General features: G+C 28.9%; 1 protein-coding gene across 1 annotated transcript in view; it reads right to left on the bottom strand.

Annotated features, from left to right (window-relative positions):
• Positions 1 to 23727, bottom strand: part of LOC148309460 (zwei Ig domain protein zig-8-like) — a 132395-nt gene that overhangs the window by 26840 nt on the left and 81828 nt on the right. Inside the window, exon 2 of the mRNA XM_088260071.1 lies at positions 17499 to 18870. Within this exon, the coding sequence (XP_088116197.1) occupies positions 17499 to 17619 (121 nt within the window). The 5' untranslated portion in view covers positions 17620 to 18870. The remainder of the gene's footprint in view (positions 1 to 17498; positions 18871 to 23727) is intronic.

The raw sequence follows: 23727 nt of genomic DNA, 5'->3' as shown, positions 1-23727 counted from the left end.
GTGACAATTGCATTTGACGTTTGAAAATGCCATAACTAGGCGAAACAATTGTCATAATATTAAATTTTTATGTGTTTTTGTTAATAAAATACAACTTAGTAGACTCAAAAAATCTGTGTTTGATTTAAAATTAATACAAAGAACACTTATGTTTTATTTATTGTTTCGGCATGTACTTTGTGGCAAGACATGTTGATATTATTACAGAAAACACTTGTTTTTTTACAACTTGAGTTTTTGTTTGTGACGACTAGTTTCGGAAGCTAAGCTTCCATCTTCAGGTATAAATGTAAGCTAACATTAGACCTGAAGATGGAAGCCTAGCTTCCGAAACAAATCGTCACAAATATAAACTCAAGTGGTAAAAAAACAAGTGTTTTTTTTTAAATAATAGATTAGTTATGCTTGTATTATAATGCTTCTTTGACATATCGTAGTCGTACAGAAGAAAGTGACCAACTAACAAAATGTAAAATGTCGCCAAGTCACTTTTGCTTGGCAAGAAAATAAACATCAATGCAGTCAGTTATTTTTAACAAGTCTATATATTAAACTTCAAAGTTTAAAATCCTTTGGGATTTTTTCAGGGCAATATTAATCTAGTATGATAGCAAATATTCAATGATCACATTTTTGTAAACACAAAAAAATGTACTTGGTCGCTTTCTCCTGTATGAGTACGATATAGACAATCCAGGAAAAAAATAAATGAGGTTTTGCTAAACAGTTTGTAAATCAAATATTCATATATTTCTTGCCAGTTTGATAGGGTGTATGATAAATGTTCAAATGGTGATATGAGGAAGAAAATGCAATGTTAAGATAAGCATTATCGATAAAATTAAGAAAGATATGTTGAGGTGGTGCAAGCATGTGATCAAATGAGTGAAGAAAGAAAAGTGTAACAAGTTTATAAGGTGGTTGGTAACGAAACCGGAGGAAGACCGAGAAAAACTTGGCATTATCAAGTGTTTCAAATACTAGGACTCACGTCAATAATTAAAGCGTGTGTTTCCATCGTATCCAAACTAAATTCGGACGAAGGTTTCAACGATAATATAAAAAAATATACATTTCAAAATGAAATCATATGATCTAGGAAAACATGGCATGATTAAGTATTTCAAATACCTGAAATAGGTCAGTTCAGGATGAAGAGATGCATGAATGTGGAAGAGGCGATATTTGTTTGCAAAGACAGATTGGTGCGGTGTTCTATTCTCTATGCCTAACCCTGCGGGGGTTCTTAGTTAGTTACTTAGTTAGTTCATTTGTGAATTGATCATTTACCAAATTCGCCACTGAGAGAGTTTATTTTTCTATGCGTCATTTGTCTATTAAAAAAATACGTAACACACACTGATTGACCTCTGAACCATTCAAATGTAAGTATATATTCATACGCATTATTATAAGATATTCGTCGTCACTCGTTGCAGTAATCCAAGGAAGTATGTATGTTCAATATTAAAATCAATATTTTTAATATTTAAACCTATCCGGGTAAATAAAGAAAAAAAATGGAATGTGGATTTTCAGTAATGGGCAAAATGGTGATCGTTATACAGGTGTATAAAGTGATTACTTAAGTCAGCCAAATACCAGGTCATTTTAGGTACTGTAATGCTCGGACCTTCATCTTGTCTCGTATAAAAATGAAAGATGTTTTGTCTCATGTTGAGATGAGATATCTAGTATAATAAATTGATTTTTCATGTAAAGTGTAAATAATCTGATAATCTTATAGCACTCTATCGACAGTTTAATTAGGGACAGAAGAAAAATAAGCAAGCTACTGTCAGCCTGAGGTTTTTGCTTAGTGTTTTCTGTATTACATATCGCGCACTCCTTCCAACAACGTCATATATAAAAAATCGTCAATTTAGTTGCGCATGTTTTTGGAATGCCCAGAAAATGTACTATATTCCAGCCAAAGCGGCATGTTTTACACTAAATATTTACCTACCATTTTTTGACATCTCATCAAAGATGAAGAAAAATATGAAAGTCTGGGCATTTACGGTGCTTTGATGAGATGTCAAAAAATAATATAAAAATAACTCCAGTGATTGGAGATAATCCAGATTTTATGTACAAGTATTTGAACACACTCAAAATGTTGTTAATATTTACCCGCTACATGGCAGAAAGTGTGTTTTTTGCATTTTGAAGAAAATGTACTTTTAATGTACATAATATTTTTCAAATGGAGAAAAAAAATCAGGTTTTACCTTTAAAGATCTATTGCACAGTAAAAAGTTCAAAAAGTGGCTCGATATTAATTTTTAATGGATTTTATTCTATTTTTAAACTTTAAAAACGATCTACTGAAAAATCAAGTTTTTTTTTGACATATGACGTTGTTGAAAGGAGTGAGCGATATGTGTACCTAAGAGGGATACATATATTCTGCTGTAGGTATATCGAACAAAAGTAAGGAATCAATACTCATATGTATAGCTCCTAACATTTAGGAGCTATATAACAGGAAGAGCTTGGGATTGTGTTTTGTATGAATTCTAAGGCGATAAGGGATTAAGGTCCTCGGGGAAGCGACCAGACAATTCGAACTAATGTATTACGTATAGTGCTTGTCTGTGTATCTGATATAAGGCACCGTAGTGTTTGACGAATTTTCTGGAAGTATTCGTCAATCCCGCCAATCATAATCCAATGTTCCTGTCATAGGATTGAAATAGCTTATAACTTCCATTGAAATGAAAGTTTTAAGGGTTATTGCAGGGAGGAAACTCGGAGACAGAAATCGAAACGAAGATATTAGGTGGACCTATGAGTTGTACGATGGAGTAGAGAAGGAAGAAGATACTGGAGACACCACCTCAACAGGTTGGATGAATCGAGGATCCCATACATTTTTTTTTTGACATCTCATCAAAGATGAAGAATAATATTGAAGTCTGGGCACTTAGTTCTAATGACTCAAGAACAATGTTTTAAAATTGTAATTTTGTTTAATTGAAATGTTTTAAATTTGTTTTTAAATTGCTGTTTCTAAATTGATCGCATACATTACGGCCAACGAGATACCACCGGGTCACAGCCTTACTAGAAGACCACCAAAGAGATGAAAAGATAGATGGATGTCGAAATCACAGAAGAAGTCACTTTTTTGAAGAAAAAAAAAACAGATCTTCACATCTAATATAAGAAAAATAAAAACATGAAGAAGAATAACTATTGAACACACTTTTAAACATTTTTTATTATTTAATTTTGTAAAATATACATCCATATCCAAGCCCAAGAGCTTACTTGGAGAGAACAGCATACTTAATTTTAAGATTGTCAAAAGTAGAAATTTCAAATATATATATATATATATATATATATATATATATATATATATATATATATATATATATATATATATATATATATATATATATATATATATATATATATATATATATATATACATATATATATTTTTTTTTTTTTCACCCCCCCCTGGGAATCGAACCCGGGACCTCCAGCACGGTAGCTAAACACGCTGACCATTACACCACGGAGGCGGACAAAACATATATACTGTATATATATATTTATATTTAAATATATATATATATATATATATATATATATATATATATATATATATATATATATATATATATATATATATATACATATATATATATATATATATATATACACTAACTAACCATCACGCCGCATCCCCGCAGGGGTAGGCAGAGAGAATCGAACGCCACACCACTCTGTCCTTGCAAACATTCTTTGCCTCTTCTACATTCATGCATCTCCTCATACATACCCGACGATTATTACGACTCCTGACCCGGCCGCTTTCAAGTATTTGACATACCTGATTGTGCCAAGTTTTCCTCGGTCGTCCTCTGCTTCTTTTTCCAACTACATTCGTATCATAAATTTGTTTAACCGTTCTTTCTTCACTCATACGCTCCACATGTCCAAACCATCTCAACACACCTTTCTTAATTTTATCGATAATGCTTATCTCAGCTTTACATTCTTTCCTTATTTCATCATTCGAACATCTATCAAACATCGTTTTGCCACACATTCGTCTGAGGGATCGCATTTCGACTGCATTCAGTCTGCTTTCATCCTTCTTTTGCCAACTCCATGCTTCGCTTCCATATATAAGGGTTGGAACCAGAACTCCATTGTGTACTGGCAGTTTAGCTTCCGCTGATAGATTTTTATTTGTTAAAACTGATTTTAGTGCACCATTCACTCTGTTCCCAGCATTCACTCTCCTTTCTATGTCTTCCATCCCTCAATCAATCTTTCCATCCCTAGAAAACATACTACTTTACTGCTGCCTTTATGCTTCAAATGAAAAATAAACTGTAAATTCGGGTAACACTTCGTTTGCGACATCAATAGTTGAAATTGTCTGAAAACAAATTAAGAATAAACACTCATCTTAATGCGAGTTGTAACTTATGACATGTATGAATATCTATGTGCCTTTGATGGAAAAACAAACGATGGCGTGAAGGGGTAACGGTTAATGGTTCCATTAAGGCGTATAAATCAGGGCAAAAGGGTCAAACGCTTGAATAATAGGACGTTTTATCAGAATAAAAATGAACGGGACGAAGCGCCATGTAAAGCTCACAAAGAGAGTAATGTGTTCCACTAAAAATGTCTTGCATAGGTCAACGGAGAGGTAACACGTACAACACCTTTCTTTATTTGGTTCCCAAACTGTTCTGGTCCGGCGCCTTACTAGAATCAAGTGCCCACGACACAATCAAGGTTTATATATATATGTATGTGTATATATATATATATATATATATATATATATATATATATATATATATATATATATATATATATATATATATATATATATATATATATATATATATATATATATATATATATATATATATAAATATATATATATATATATATATATATATATATATATATATATATATATATATATATATATATATATATGTATATATAAATAAATATATTTATATATATATATATATATATATATATATATATATATATATATATATATATATATATATATATATATATATATATATATATATATATATATATATATATATATATATATATATTTTAGAATTTGAGCAGTGTGGTTGTCAATTTTGGGTAGAATTGGTGAATGTTACACGTGCGTCAGCACCGTTAATGCCCAGACTCCCATATTCTTCTTCATCTTTGATGAGATGTCAAAAAATAATATGAAAATAAATATCTTACTAGCGAGAAAAAAAATCATTTGCCGCAGATAAAAAAAAATAAATGGATTTTTTTGTTTTCAATTTTCTCTTAATATTATTTTAAACAATTTTACGATGTGACATAAAAATGAATTAAAGAATCCTGTTTAAAATAAATTGAAAGGGAATAACGTTGGTTTACTGAACAAATAATTTTAATTTGATTTTCAATTCAGAATCATTATTTATTTTGCGTCCTTCGTTAAAATAGTTAAATTAATTTAATAAAATAAGTAAAACACGAATGGTCATATAAACCAGTGTTCCTCAACGTGAGGCGAGTCGATAATGGGTGTACCATAACTCATTTTTTCGACACAAGGAAATTTTTTTGCTGTTGAGGAACGATTAGAAGAGTGCTACCACAATTTGATACCTATTTTGAATAATGAGCCACTTAGGCTTACAGAAATAGTGGGAAATTGAAATATTTTTGTAAATAATAAAAAGTCGAATATTTTTCTATTTCTTCAAAAAATAAAATAAAGTAAATCAATGGGCTTATTTCACTCTTAACTAGCTGTACCCAGACACGTATTACTGTGGCTTACTTTACTTTAACGCAAAAGAAAGAAAATTAATGGCATATATATTAAACATGTTTCACTTCACATCGAATTTGAATCAATGAAAATATTAAAAACCTATGAAATATTGAAAATGCTTTGTGACAGCTGCTGTCAAGTAGTAATCTTTCCGCCGTAATAAATGTTTAAATGTACTGCTTATGCTGCTGTAATGTTTAACAGGTGGTGCTGCCATTCCATTAAAAAATCGTGTCTTTCCTTGTCTGATGCCTTGTAAAAGAGGCAAGCTTGATGAAAGCTCTCGGGAAGAATGCGGAGTACATTGCAAGCCAACAGAATCGCCTTTTCTTGGCGATAGTTGTAACCGAGATTTCCTGCGTCCTACGCCGTATCTCTTTATTTGCATACTTGAACACCTATTCTCAAATCTCAGTACACGGCTGCTCTGGGCCCTTGTTAGGTGCAATGTTTCACAGCCGTATAAGAGAATAGGAACAATGCAGGCATTGTATAACATAGGCGGCATTTGGTCTTCAACAAGTATAAATCCGATCTCCAGACAGCTTTTATACTGTTAAATGTGGGCCCTGCGAGTCCTAAGTGCATTCCCAGTTCCTTTGAAGGCTGCTTATACCATAAAAATACATTTTGATATATCCTTTCTTGTTCTGATGTTGGTCACCAGTACTATTCCTTACCTTGATCCGACCCTTAGTAAAAGTCAGCACTACTAGTTTGTAGTATCTATTCAGTAAAGAAAAAAACATGTGAAGAGTGGTCATTTTAACCATTTCCATTCACTCCTGTTATCGAGGGATATATACACATTTATGGAGGTCCTCACCAAAACGTTACATTTCCATTAAAAATGATTTTAAGTAATCAGGAATTGCTACATTTTGAATCTATCTTGTAAAATTGTTACGTTTTGGTGCGATTAAATGATTTCATATAGGTTTAACACAGAATTAGTCACATTTTGTCGCAAACTTAATTGAAAATTTCGATAGAATACAGTAAACAGATCATATTTGAATTTAAAGGATTTGAAATGAAACTTTTTGGTGAGGACCTCCACACTTGTGAAATGTAGAAAACGTCTGTAACAGGCACCGAAAATTAATTGAAATCGTCTGAAACAATTGATTAAAACAAAATTCTAGTTTAGTTTCAATTTGGAAGTTCTATTGTATGTTTTATATAAGTAACGTTAAATCAATATATTAGTTTACTGTATTTTAAGATGTATTTCACATCACATCAGGAATCATAAAGCAAAACCTACCATTTTCAATATTGTTTAAGGTAGCTGAAAAATTAATCGGAAATACCCTGAAATGCGTTTTTTGGAGCTATGAATACAGTTTTTTTATAGGTTTTAATACAAAATACACACAGATGCGTTACTCTACCAAAGTGAAGACGACATGTCGCTCACTCCTTTCAAGAAAGTCAAAAATAAAAAATCGACAATTTTCAGTTGTGCATGTTTTCAGAATGCCCAAAAAACGTACTATATCCCAGCAAAAGCGGCATATTTTTAACTTAATATTTACCCACTACAGGGCAGAAAGTGTTGTTTGTGCATTTTGAAGAAAAGGTATTGTTCAATTATTTTTTGAAATATACTTAATATTTTTCAAATGGAGAAAAAACCTTCAGGTTTTACCTAAAAAGATCTGTTGCACAGTAAAAAGTTCAATAAGTGGCTTGATATTTATTTTTAATACATTGTATTATATTTTTAAACTTTAAAAACGTTCTCCTGAAAAATCAAGTTTTTTGATTTATGACGTTCTTGAAAGGAGTGAGCGATGTATTTTATTGATGTATATTTTTTTACTACTATATAATCAAACAAAAAAGTGTCCCTTTGCGATGAGATAAGGTTTATTATTTTTTTATTTAGTATAAAATAGTTGCAATATTTTATTTTTTATTGAATTTTATTCATTTGCTAGAAATTATTACTATTAATAATATTAAAACTCGTTACGCAGTTCTCTCCAATAAAGAGATTAAGCTCTTGTGCTTGGAGAGGGACTTACGCTTACTGTTAATTGTTTATGTTTGTATGTGATGTAATTGAATGAATCTTATATTATTATTATGTTTTGTTTTCTCGATCAGCATATATATAAGGTATATAACATGTATACACATTTGCAAAACATTTTTATATAAAAATGAAACTCTTGTATAATACCATTTTTAGTTTATTAATATACACACGACAAGTTTGTAACTGTTATAATTTTAAACAAGGGGAATACAAGATATAAAAAGGAATAATGAAGAAAATATGTAAAATAAAAATAGTAAAATACATGTATATGTTATAAATTTAGCGAACGACATTACTAATTTATGTGACTTTGGATTTTTTAAAGAGATTCCTTTAAACACTGGATTACTAATCGCATAAAGTCAATGACCTCTTCCTGCAACCATGAAGTGGTATACGATAATATTAAAATAAATCCACAAGCTTTTTTAAAAAAAAAAATCTAACACGAGAGGCTGGTTTTGACGTCATATTAAAAGTTAAAAGATAATACGTAAAATATTTTTATGAAACGGCACTAGATTTTTATAACTTTTTTTCACTAGATTTAATCTTGTAATGTTCACGTCTGCTTTCGCTATAGACGTAAATTTGTTTAGGGAAAAATATTGATAAACGAGGACCGTAAAACAACACCGATTTCCAATACAAAGAGGTGTGTTATATCATGTACATATTGGTTCACAACATAATACCACGGAACGAGTTATTTTTCGAAACACGCGAACATTATACGTAACATAGTGTCTGTTCCAAGAATCGAAATTAAGGGCTGCCCAAAATACAATGTAAAATCAAACACGATTAATTAATTAACTTTTTTCTGACATCTCAACATAGATGAAAAAGAATATGGAATTAATTTTTCGCCTGAATTTTTTAAAGTCATTGTCTGAAGTTAATATGAACTGCACCTTCTTCCTTGCTCCATTCCAACTTGTCGCCTTTGTAGACTGTTTGAGTCAGCTCTCGTCGTCCTCAGGTTGTAGGTTCTTCTATCACATACGTCACCTAGGCCATGCCTTCGAATCATGTTATCTTTTTGAAGCATTCATGAATTTTTGGTCTTTCTCTGATGTCTTTCGAGGAAGATCGATGGTGATCGCCTGGTTTTTAATGTGTGCAGGTTATCTGCGTCCTATGTGCCCATACCATCTCAAATGCCTTTTCTCTACCTTACTATTGATGTCAGTTACACCCAGGGTTCTACGAATGCGTGAACTCTTTATTTTGTCTCTAAGGGACACTCCTGCTGACCATCGAAGCATTCGCATTTCTCTGCGCAAATAATGTATTGTAAACTTTATTTTTAGACAATACTTATTCTAATGGTAGGTTTTTTCATAAAGAAGATGATAGCATTATTAAGTACGTTGTATCCCTGAAAAGATAGTGCAGTGGAGTCCCTAACGTAAACGTATCTACGTAATCGCTCTCCTGATGCCTCAGCATATTGGGAATACTGAAATTCCCGCTAAAATATTGTTAGACCGACCGTATTCCTTGAGTACGTGATAAATTACTGGGGTAAGGTATATTGCTTTAACAAGCCCGAGTATCGTATATGACCAATCTGCTGTGTTTCACTTCCATCACATTCCAAATCCCTAACGTAGAAACCATTAAAAAAAAACAAATCTTTCAAGTATTAAAGGGTGAAATATTTAAATGAAAAAAGTTCGTTTTTGAGATCACAAATCGATTTAAAAATAGCAAATGCAATACCAATCAATTCGAACAAAACTTCAAATATTTGGGAACCAAATGTTTCAATAACCTTCCTACAGATATTTATATATATATATAAATATATTTAAATATATATATATATATATATATATATATATATATATATATATATATATATATATATATATATATATATATATATATATATATATATATATATATATATATATATATATATATATATATATATATATATATATATATACATATATATATATATATATTTATATATATTTATATATATATATATATATATATATATATATATATATATATCATAAAACTCATAAAAGTGGTATATTCAAGTGTTAAATTTTATAAAAGAATCATGTCATTCCACAAAGTTAATGCTGAATCAATAAATAATATAGGTATATATCGAAAAATTTAATTAAAAAAAAACACGCACACACACAAAAAATAAAACGAAAAAAACTTTCCATTCATAATAGTTCATTCAAACATTCATAAGTATAAACAATAAAAAACGATTGTAAGTCCCTCTCCAAGCACAAGGGCCTCTTTTTTGGAGAGGGACAGCGTAACTAGCATTAAGATATGTTAAAAGAAGAAATTATGCAAATGTATTAAATTGTAATATATTTTTTTAGCTATACTTCTTCTCCGTTTTTCTCCTCATAACTGAACGAAAGAATCGTTGTGTACATACATTGTCCAAAGTCAAACCACCCTGACGACACAAGTGTAACTCCTGACGAATGGCTTCGTTGGTGCGTCTAGCTGTCCATGGAATTCGGAGCAAGAATATCCCTTCATAGAGAGGAGGGTTAAATATAAGTAATGCCTACTTCTCAGTCCTTTTTTCTGTCTCCTATAGTCTTTAGTATCTCGTAGAATATCTTCCCAAAAGAGTAGCCCACTTCGAGAGCTTATCTAATAAATAAATTGTCTCGTCTGGGCATCGATCATGCTTCTATTTGATTCACAACCCTGCCCACCCAGAGATCTTACATATACAAAAGAAATTATAGTCTAGTAAAATACTATTAACTTTATGTAAACCCAACCGAAATTCTGGAATACTAACATGTTCATCACTACCCTATAAAGGAGAGAGAGAGTAAGATATTCAAAGTGTTTTGAAATTAATTATAGGAGATTCGCTCTCAAGGAACAAATTCAAAGGAGAAACACAGTCGATGTATTTCCGCGTGAAGGATTTCCCAGAAACGGTAAATTGGATATTTTATTTCATATGTTAATTACTCGAGATACAAAATGGCTTAAATTACAAGCTTCTATTGGAAGATGTAGTTGTTTATCCCGTATTCGTAGAATTATGTTGTACGTCGCATTAGATACGGTTCGTTTTGTCGACAGTCGCGAAATAAACTAGATTAGTAAATTCATTACACAGGCCAACACACTTTTTGGTGCCCGCGATTTTTAAACTGTTTCTAGTTAATTTTTGGCTACAGTATCCGAAATAGTCCTCAGAATTTGTGTATAAGATCTATTTTTTGGGATATGCTACATTAATAATTTTACAAATTTTGTACATTTCACGATATAACTCTTACTATGGCCAGATTAAAAAAATACATGGATTTGAGTATTTATTAATAGAAAAATATAGATATAAGTATTTATTGCAAAATTTACATACATTCGTCACTTACCACTTAAAAAATTCCATTTTTATGACTTTCTAGCATGGAGTTATTTCACGATATAACTATTACTATGGCCAGATTTAAAAAAATACATGGATTTGAGTATTTATTTTTAGGAAAATATAGATTTAAGTAGATTTATATTATCCACTGACACTTCGTGATGGAATTGCATTTTTAATTTATTATTAGATTAAAACCAATATTTTTAGCTTTTCCACTTTTTTTTTTTTTTTTTTTTTTTTTTAAAAAAAAAAAAAAAAAAAAGTGGAAAAGCTAAAAATATTGGTTTTAATCTAATAATAAATTATAGATTTAAGTATTTATTGCAAAATTTACATACATTAGTCACTTATCACTTAAAATTTTCATTTTTTATGTCCTTCTAGCATGGAGTTCAGTAGGCTAGTTTTGCTGAAGGCTCCAACAGTAGTCGGCCACCACATGGATATTCCATCATCCTTGATATCTATCTTCTATAGTTTATTATTTAGTCCTGATGAAATCTTTCACCTCTGTTCTTCACTAAAATCACCCAAGTTTTCTGGAAAGCGATCAAGGTGGCTGTGGAGGTAGTGAACTTTTGTTCTCATGTTACAACCGATAATTTTTCAATTTGAAAGCAAAGTTTCCACTATTTAAACATAATTCTCTGATGATTCCCAAGAAAATATTGTACTACTTGAACCAATAAACACCAAGATTCAGCCTCGTTCATTAATGTGGTTGATTGTGGATCTTTGACAGGTTTTTTGAGGACCATCAAATATACCAGCTTTTAGTTTTTTCGAGCTAATCCAAGGAAATTATAATGGATTATAATCACGTATTTAAAAATTCGCCTTAAAAAAATGATTATCAATTTTATTTTATATTATTATTTGACTAATTAATTTTATTTACAACATTTTGAGTACCTATGTCCAAATACTTGTTCACATATCGCTCACTCCTTTCAAGAACGTCATAAATTAAAAATCGTCAATTTTCAGTTGTGCATGTTTTCGGAATGCCCATAAAATGTACTATATCCCAGCAAAAGCGGCATATTTTTAACTTAATATTTACCCGCTATAGGGCAGAAAGTATTTTTTTTTGCATTTTGAAGAAAAGATTTTTTAAATATACAAAATATTTTTCAAATGAAGAAAAAACATTCAGATTTTAACTAAAAAGTTCTGTTGCACAGTTAAAAGTTCGTAAGTGGCTTGATATTTATTTTCAATACATTGTATTATATTTTTTAACATAATAAACGTTCTCCTGAAAAATCAGGTATTTTGATTTATGACGTTCTTGAAAGGAGTGAGCGATATCTGGATTATCTCCAACTATTGGTTATTTATTAAATTAGTTCATATTCATAATTGGAGATAGTTAAATAATATTATTTAAATAACTTGACATTGGCAAAACCAATATATTTTATATGCAACGCCATTCTATATAAAAAATTTAATAAAAAATAGAATATCCTTATGCTATTGTTTATGTTTAAATTGTTGTATTTTGCCCTTTAGGAAATCTATGATTGGATAATACAATAAACCCGCTTAAATATAATGTTGAAAAGGTATGCAGTGGCTGAAGAAGTTCGTATTTGAATGGAGTTTCAAGGAATGTTTTGTAACGGTTTTCAAGCACTCATCGTACTGTTCGATAAAGGAAAGTTTTATATTGTTGTACACCTGAATCCAATTTCAGGGAAACGTTCACGACAAATATTATAGAAACGATTTCATTATTAATCATTTTCTGAACGCTACACGTCAAATACCACGAACCAAATATTTCCAATCGTGCAAACAAGGTAGGTGTACCGTTAATCGCACCATATTAAATACTTGAAAGTGGTCAGGTCAGGAGTCGTAACAATCGGCGAGTATGTATGAGGAGTTGCATGAAGAATGTTTGCAAAGACAGAGTGGTGTGGCGTTCTATTCTCTCTGCCTACCCTTGCGGGGAAGCGGCGTGATGGTTAGTTAGTTTTTTGAAATTATTTTTCAAATAAATACTTTATTACTATACAATCTAACCCTTATCCGCACCCATACTTCGCGTGTGTCCTAATTCTTGTTCAGATATCTGGGTTTCTCCACTTATATGGAAGATTTATAGGATTTAAAAAAAAAATTGACAATTCAACAATGATAAAGACGAATGTGGAGTATGGGTATTTACGGGTCTTGCCATAGGCTGGGTTAGTGTTTTTTTAAAAAAAATAAAATACATACAAATTTGTGTGTTTTTTTTTTAATTTAATAATTTTTAAAGGATTTTAAAGTTTCAGTAAACAAATATAGTAAAACAAATTTACAAGGTGAATGCAGTGAACAATAAAGCGGAGGAACACCGAGAAAAACTTGGCGTGTTTAAGCATTTCGAATACTTGAATGTGGTCAGGACAGGAGTCAGAATAATCGGAGGTACGTATGAGGCAGTGGTGTGTATTTCATATGGGCACATTACCAGTGCCTACCCTAACGAAATGGAAAAAAAAATATGGAAAACTGTGATAATAATAATAATTTAGAAAAAAAAGAGTTATGACACATAACGCAAGTTTAAAAACATAAATAAAAAAACGCAGTATTTTTTTATTTATTGATTTGGCGCGTAATTTTTAGAACTCAATTTTTAATTTACGTATTAAGTTAATTATGACGGTCGGTAAGGCAGATGTCGCGCACAGCGCCGAGAGAGCTAGATTTCAGATGAAAAACAAGATAGTCAGTGAAACAGAAGAATAATTAAAATGATATATATACAATATATATATATATATATATATATATATATATATATATATATATATATATATATATATATATATATATATATATATATATATATATATATATATATATATATATATATATATATATATATATATATATATATATATATATATATATATATATATATATATATATATATATATATATATATATATTTGTCCGCCTCCGTAGTGTAATGGTCAGCACGTTCGGCTACCGTTCTGGTGGTCCCGGGTTCGATTCTCAAGGTGGGTAAAATAAATATAAGTGATTTTTTCACTCTAATATTTATTCAATATTACCCTGGACTGGTACCTGAAGCGGAGGGCTGATCACCTTTCCTTCATGTGTAAACGATCGAGATAACACTGCGTTTATATGACGCAGTGCCCTATGCACCATTGGGGTGCGGATAAGGGTTTTATTATAATATATATATATATATATATATATATATATATATATATATATATATATATATATATAATATATATATATATATATATATATATATATATATATATATATATATATATATATATATATATATATATATATATATATATATATATATATATATATATATATATATATATATATATATATATATATATATATATATATATATATATATATATATATATATATATATATATATATATATATATATATATATATATATATATATATATATATATATATATATATATATATATATATATATATATATATATATATATATATATATATATATATAATATATATATATATATATATATATATATATATATATATATATATATATATATATATATATATATATATATATATATATATATATATATATATATATATATATATATATATATATATATATATATATATATATATATTATATATATATATATATATATATATATATATATATATATATAATATATATATATATATATATATATATATATATATATATATATATATATATATATATATATATATATATATATATATATATATATATATATATATATATATATTATATATATATATATATATATATATATATATATATATATATATATATATATATATATATATATATTATATATATATATATATATATATATATATATATATATATATATATATATAAATATATATATTATATATATATATATATATATATATATATATATATATATATATATATATATAATATATATATATATATATATATAATATATATATATATATATATATATATATATATATATATATATATATATATATATATATATATATATTATATATATATATATATATATATATATATATATATATATATATATATATTATATATATATATTTATATATATATATATATATATATATATATATATATATATATATATATATATATATATATATATATATATATATATATATATATATATATATATATTATATATATATATATATATATATATATATATATATATATATATATATATATATATATATATATATTATATATATATATATATATATATATATATATATATATATATATATATATATATATATATATATATATATATATATATATATATATATATATATATATATATATATATATATATATAATATATACTATTTGTATATAGTTTATTCTAAAACATATATATTATTAAAATCAATCTTTTGTGTCACTGACCATCTAGGTATATATATTTATTAAAATTTTCAATTATTAAAGGCTGATAAATATTTCAAAAAAAAAGTGTGTGATGAGATTTCAAAATGATTATACAGTAAAAAAATGCAAGGATCAAAAAATCTTTGATTTTAAAATGCTAAAAAAATAATTGCTTCTCTATTAATTTAAGCCGTTTGTTGAAAAAGACATTCATACAAAAAATAATACAAACAATTTTTTTTTATATCATCCCTCTCCAAGCACAACTCTCCAACACTTTTTGGGTGTTAAAATTTTTAATTTATGGTGCACGATCCATGGCGCACATTCCTTAATTTGCAAAGACTTCGAGAACTGAAATGCGTTCAATCCATAAATTGGTTTTGGACTTACAATGGTAATTCGTCTATATACTTTTGTTTTCGCGGTTAATTACGATTATGGTAAACCTTTGTTTTCGCTGATTAATTAAAGGTAGAATTGCTATTTATCATGCCATAACAAAACATGAATACAAATAGGAATCGTAGTGTTTTTTTTAATGTCCACTTATTTGAAGGGATTTTTTTAAAAATATTTTTACTTGAGGGGAATTCATTACCCCTTTGTAAGGTTTTTTTGTTGGTCAACCTTCCTGACGCTGTATTCATGATATCTTTCTTTACGACTGACTGATTTTACTGATGAATACAGATAGGATTCTAAGTGTTTTTTAAATGTTTGTAATATTTGACCAGACTTTATCCTGACCTGACCAAAATCTATTGAGGGGAACTCATAAATCTTTTACAAGGTTTTTTTGTTGTTCAACCTTCCTGACGCTTTATTCCTGATGTTTGTCTTTAAGACTGACTGGTTTACTGACAAATACAAATAGGAATCTTAGTGTTTTTTCAAATATTTGAAATATTTGACCGGACTTTTTTTAAAAATATTTCTACTTGAGGGGAACTCATAAATCTTTTACAAGGTTTTTTTGTTGTTCAACCTTCCTGACGCTTTATTCTCGATGTTATTCTTTATGAACTGGTTTTCTGACGAATACAAAAAGGAATCGTAGTGTTTTTTATAAGTTTTATTTGAGGGGACTTTATAAAAAAATATTTCAACTTGAGGGGAATTCGTTAATCTTTTACAAGGTTTTTTTTTGCTGTTTAACTTTTCTGGCGCTTAATGATGTCTTTCTCAATACACTAAAGAAAGACTTGATCAATCAAGGCACAATCAATCAACCAGAACGTAAAGTTTAGTGGTGTGAAAAGTCTGCGTAATCGGAGGGCATGTATGATCAGATGTATGGATGTGAAGGAGGCGAGGAGTGTATATCAAGACAGAAGAGTGTGGAGTTCCATGATCTCTACCTACCCCTGCGGGAAAATGGCGTGATGGAATATTAGTTGTTCCTTCCAAATTTGTGTATTTTTTATAGGAATTCGTGTATTAAAATTATATTCATAAATGTATGCGAAAAGAACAAAGAGACGCTGTTCATCGACTTTATTTGTTTATAATATTATCCCCACCACATGTAACTCCTTTAAAATCGTATATAAAGGGTGGAGGACAAATTTTGTGTTCAGATAAGATTAAAATTCAAACGGATATACGTCGCGCTCGCTCTTTTTCTATTGGCGTCGCTTTGTTCTTCTCGCCCTTATAAGTGTTAATTTTCGATAAATAAATAATTGTCTTCATTTGCGCGTTTCCGTCTTCCTCATCATAAGTGTTTTCATCAGTACCATTAGACGTTACAGTGTAGTAGTAGTTGATTACTCACGTTTTTTGTGATGTCGCGTGTGATCGTGTTGCCTCGCGTCCAGCTCCGCTGTGAATGCGACAGAGAGGCTGATGATGATCATCACCAGGGTGATGTGCGCACGTGTGCATTGCCTAATCATGTCTCCGGCATGCGCGTCGCACCATTCGTCATGAATCGCGCCTCAAACACATGCCGCCCAGTGGCGAGCACCGCGCGATCGACGATTGCGTAGCGATTCACTTAGACACATAGTAAAAAGTATTTTTAAAACATCAATATTTTTGTTTTTTAATATTTCAACTCAAAGTATGATTTGATGATTTTTGTTTCATATTTTACAAAAAGTAATTTTAAAACATCGACACAATTTTATTATTTTATTATTATTATTACAACTCAAATACATATGATTTGATAAATTTTTGTTCTGATTTGAAATGCATTACACTTAAATTTTTATATTTTAAGCTTTATATTTTTTTATCAATTGATTTTATAAAATTATTTTTTCAGCAGCGTTTTTCACAATAAAGTGTTTTATAATATGGAAACAATTTTATTATTTTCTTATTTCAACTCAAACACGAGTGATTTAAATACCATTTGTTCTGAGTTGGGAATGTATTACACTGACGTATTTTTTGGATCAATTGATTTAAAAAAAAAAAAATCAGAACTTATTCCACTAAAAAGTGTTTTTTAAAAATCGACACAATTTTTTATTATTTTATTATTTCAACTAAAACTAGTGTGATTTGATCACTTTTATACTGATTTTCTAATACATTACACTGAAATTTTATTTTCGATCAATTTATTTATTTGTTTTTGTTTTATAGATTTGTGAAAAATTTGCACTTCCGTAATGAAATTTTCCGCAAATTATTTCACAAAAAGTGATTTTATAACTTCAACACAATATATTATTTCAACTTAAAAAATATGGTTTGATGTTTTTTGTTCTGATTTTGAAATGCATTACACTGATATTTTTTTTTGGATCAATAAATTTATTCAACTTTCAACTCACGTATAAGTGAATAAATGTTTTTTTTTTATTGAAAAAAAAACACTTTACTTAAAATGATTTTCAGCAAATTATTACACAAATTGTGTCACACGGGTTTAAAATGAAGAATTTTATTCAGTTACATTTTAGGTAACAATAGAAGGTTAGCAAAAAAAACTTAGTTTTGCTTATTAACTTACTTGAAACAAATGAATTTGAAGGAAATTGACATTTACACAAAGTGAGATTTATTTACGATTAATTACACTATTAGTTTATTTTCAAGAGTAACGTGAGTAGTTTCATTAAGGTCGATAGTTTTAATTTGAGTGTAAAAAAACTTGTCACCATCTGAAATTTTCTTCGACGTAAATCTTCAATCTGCAAAGAAAAGAAAATACATTTATTAAGTATTTAAAACATTTATATACACATTGAGTTATCTTGTGTAATTTTTAAATACGGAAAGAAAGCATGTTTTTTTTAGTCTTCCTCTGCTTCTATTACCAAAACCTTCGCCTCATAAATAATAAATATTTTTTTGTTATAACCAACATGTTGATTCTATTTTCAATAGAAAAAAAAACAATATCGAAAATGCAAGACTCGATTATCAACCCAGTCTACCAGATTTAAAAATTCATCTCCCATCTTCAAGTATTTGCAAAATTTATCAAACTGAATTTTTCTCTCGGTCTTTCTCTGCTTCTATTACCATCTATTTTTGTCTCATAAATTATAAATCAATAAACAATAACCAACATGTTATTTCTGTTTTCAATCGGAAATCAAAATCGAAAGTTCAATGGTAAATTCTCAGCCGAGTCTGCCTGGTTTGAAAATTCATCTGCCAAAATATTTAGTTTTCCCTCATAAAAGGTTTTGTTTGCTTTTCTTTTTATTTTCCCGTTCGTTTGCCGAGCCCTTGTAAGCAAATTCAAAGGCAGTACTTTTTCCCAAGGGTGGAATTCAACTGGAAAGGGGATGGACGTCCGAAGTCCGACTCGCCTTAAGCTTTTTTTTATAATAGCAAAACAACTAGATTGAAAGCACTGTTATTTTTTTCAACGAGCTTTCTGTTTACAAACATCACAACTGTTTAATGTACAAAAATATTTTTTTTCATTTAATATTTTACAAAGGTAATAATAAAATATAATTGTGTAGTATAATTTATCAGTGAGAAATATATTTTAGATCTTAAAAAATGTATAAAGCAATTTATAATAAGGGGCCTCTTTGACCTACAAAAATAAAGTAGTAGAAATATGAAATATTTCTTTTTCTTCTAGGAAAACATTGATAAACACATAATTTTCTGTTATTAATACATGTATTAATAAATATGATTTTAGTACCAAGTTTTATTTGGTACCAAGTAAAGGTTTAATTAAAAATAAGAATTAATTAATTTTGATTACCAATGTAAAATAATTATCAAGAAAAACTATTTTTTTAAAACTGTTGTTAATTAAGTGAGATAATAGATCATTTTCCCAGAGCACAATATATTCTTTCCCTAAAGCCTTAACATATGTAGTTCGAAAAGAAAAGTCATGGTCGTTTCATTGATTTACGGGTAATAGAAAATACCCTTAGGTGTGAATATTACATTACTGCATTATGGGTAAGGAACCCTTCATACGAGAGATTTACATAAAATAACAACCCCTACAGAACTGGTAAACATTTAAGGTAGTATGTTTGGATATTAAAAACGGATATGAAAAAAGGTTACCTGGATGGGTACTTTGGAGGTTTTGGTACAAATATGGTAATTTTAAATTTATTTTTTGACGTTTATTTAAAGATTCAAAATTTAATTAAAAATTAAAACCTTGAATGTAGGTAATTTAAATCAATCCAAAATAATAAATCTTCTTCTCCATCTTCTAACCTTTACTGCACCCAATGGTGCATAGGGTACTACATCGTTTCGATGCAGTGTTATCTTGATCGTTACTTACATGGAGGAGAGGTGATCACTCCTGAGCTTCATGGACCAGTCCAGGGTAATATTATGTCAAAATTAGAGTGAAAAATCACTAAAAAAATTTTAACCCCCACAGAAAATCAAATCCTTCAGCACGTAGCTACATAACGGAGGTGGACATTAATAGAAAAAAAAATACCTAATAGCTATTTCCTTTATTTTGATTTAATTTTTTAAAGTTTGAGAAGCTTTGGATTTGATTTAGCCTAAAATACGATATTGGGCGATTCGATACGGTTTTAGGGTAACAAATCACCCATAATACAAGCACTAATGACGTCCTGAAAACACCCCCCAATATCGTATCTCCGATACGGTTCGGAGCATTAAACATAAGTTTTATATCTATTACGTCTTAAAGTACTCCCAACTTAAACCGGTCGCTATTTCCAACTATAATATGTGTACACATGTACTCGTAACATCGCATCGTTATAAGCAAGTCAATTTAATAATTAACGATCTATATTTTGTAATAATAAAGTTTAGTTTAAGGTTAAGTAGCAATCAAATAGAGTGCCTGGAATAATGCGTACAATGGATTTAAGAGGAGAGTCCATTATTAACCCGGCGTAATTGAGCTTGGGGTAAAAATGACCCTGTGTGTTTAAAAATGTAAGTATTTTTTAAATTACGCGCACAAAGATGCCATTATTCACAGTAGCTGGAGCCAAAGGTGTGTTTTAAACGTTTTTGAAAACAAATCAGTCGAGCGGTGACCGCTCTGGGAGCTAAAAGCGCGCATTTGTCAAAAAGGTAAATATGACCCTTCCTATAGAATAAAATGAAAACTAAGTAATTTTTTTCGAATGAATTTTATCTCACTAGCAACCGGGTTTTGTCGTAACCGACATCATCAGACCAGTCCGATGATGTTGACCAGTCTGATACGGTTATTTTATTCTATAAAATGCAGTTCCACCAAGAAATGTCAGTACCTACAAAACTTAAATGACCCATCCTCACAAATAACGTAACAATTCACGTCTTATGTTTGCATGATTTGTCTATACTGAATTTAGTTTTTTGGTATTTATTTTAGTTTTTCTCATGTTTTTGATGGTATTTTTTTCCTTGCTTCAAGGGAGTTTGATACGTGAATGGAGAGAACCAACATATTTGGTCAATTCTTGAAAAACCTGATTCAGAAGAAGGCTTGTTTGATTACGATAAATAGGTAAGAGAATTTAAGAGTTTACTGGTACATCACCTGAATACCTATCTGCTAAAATACCTAATGCCCGAAAAAGATACCAAGTATGCCCTACACAAAGAGATCGCAAAGCGAAACACACGTGTTGAGGTTGTGACCAATATATTTGCCCTGAGCATATCATACCTTTCTGCAGTGATTGTGTATACAATGAGAATTCTTATTTTATGCATTAATTGTTATATAAAATAGCTATACAATTCTGGGTATTTAAGTAAAAGTTTTGACATGTACAGTAATAATTCATGTTAAAACTTAAGTACCTAGAATTATATAGCTACATAAGGACCGTAAGTGCATTTAATCTTCACATTTGTTTGAAAATGCCATAACTAGGCGAAAAAAATGTCAAAATATTAATTTATTATGTTTTAATAAAACAATACAACTTCGTAGACTCAAAAATTCTCTGTTTGATTAAACAATTAATAAATAAATTAAAATAGAATTCTACAAATGAAACGCCAGATCAATAAATAAATGAGGATTCTAATTAGGTTTTTAAAAGTTTTTCCCGAAGATATATTAGTAAGATATAATTTAAGTGCCATATGTTACTAATTCCATTCGCCAGGAACTACGCTTGGATGGCTTGACACTGCCCAATATCTGTACCCGACGGATTCTCCAGTTCTTTGGACACGTTGCGCGTGGCAATGAGGATAGCCTGGAACGACTAATTGTGATCGGTAGCCTGGAGGGAAAGAGAGGGAGAGGAAGATCCCCACACGATGGACCAATCAAATTAAGGCAGCAGCAGGCACCTCAGTGGTTGGAGCGCTACGTGCAGCGCAGTCAAGGGATAACTGGAGAAGAGTCATTGCTTCTGCAAGGGTCACAACCCTCAGCAATGAGGAATAAGACGGAGAAGAATGTTACTAAAAATACTATGTTTTAGTGAAAAAAAGTGATGAAACTCTAAAGGCTTTCAATTTTGTTAATTATTTTGTGAGTTTATTTGCCCTGTTTTAAAGTCAAAGTTTAAATAAATTGAACAAATGTTTTTTAACTATTCTTTTTCTTCCTTAATTCCTATGATCAGAATAGATGAATGCATAATTATGACAAATATTACGAATATATTTAATAAAACATGAAAATGTCGTACATTTCTTACACGGGTCATGTTGACCCCCTAAAGATCCGTATAACAATTTCATACCACAATAACGCCGGGTTAAGCATACCTCGTAAAATGAATTCTTTGAAAAATGCGATCTTACTCGTAAGCATATTATTTTTTAATCCATTATTAGTATTTTATCTTGCTAAATTATTGGTTTGGATATGTGGATTATTTTCTTTTTAATTTTAGATTTGTTAGCTTAAGATGATTGGATTTTTTTTATTGTTGACATTTTATAAAAATACGTTTGGTATTTTTGTAAAATATTCTACACTCAAAGCAAAATTATACGAGTATATATGGTAGGTATTTACTTGTAGATGTATTATTTTTAATTTATGTATAACTTGTAAAATACCTCATTTCTAACACTCTCCGTATCATTTATCGTTCACTTTGTGTAACACCATATAAAAAAATACTAATTCGTGACTACCGGTTTCGGAATAATCATTCGATGATCAGGTAATTAAAATAAAATTCTTACGGTCTGACATATTTAATAATAATAAATAATAAAACCCTTATCTGCACCCCAATGGTGCATAGGGCACTGCTTCATATAAACGCAGTGTTATCTTGATCTTGACATATTTGCAAAAATAAAAATATGAAAAAGAAAATTAAGACAAATGAATCACAATGGTAATATTTTTATTATCTATTTCTAGAAATTTACCAAGAAGTTTTAATTAAAAAAAAAATATAGATATTACCACAAAGTAAATGCCGAATCAATGAAATAATTCATTATGTAGTACTAGACACCATAGAAGTGTGATATTAGCAGTAAAGTGGCAGTTTTGTTAGCTTTTAAGGTGTTCAACTATCAATATGTTAAAAATTAGGTAAAAATATAATATTTTGTATATTAAAAGCATTATTAACTTTGTTGCTTGGTATTAT

The sequence above is a fragment of the Brachycentrus maculatus genome, unplaced genomic scaffold (genome assembly GCF_059751285.1).
Source record: "Brachycentrus maculatus isolate JH-2025_06_01 unplaced genomic scaffold, ASM5975128v1 h1tg000123l, whole genome shotgun sequence".
NCBI lineage: Eukaryota > Metazoa > Arthropoda > Insecta > Trichoptera > Brachycentridae > Brachycentrus > Brachycentrus maculatus.
The sequence above is the reverse complement of the archived record's forward strand: the minus strand, read 5'-3'. Positions and strand labels throughout refer to the sequence as shown.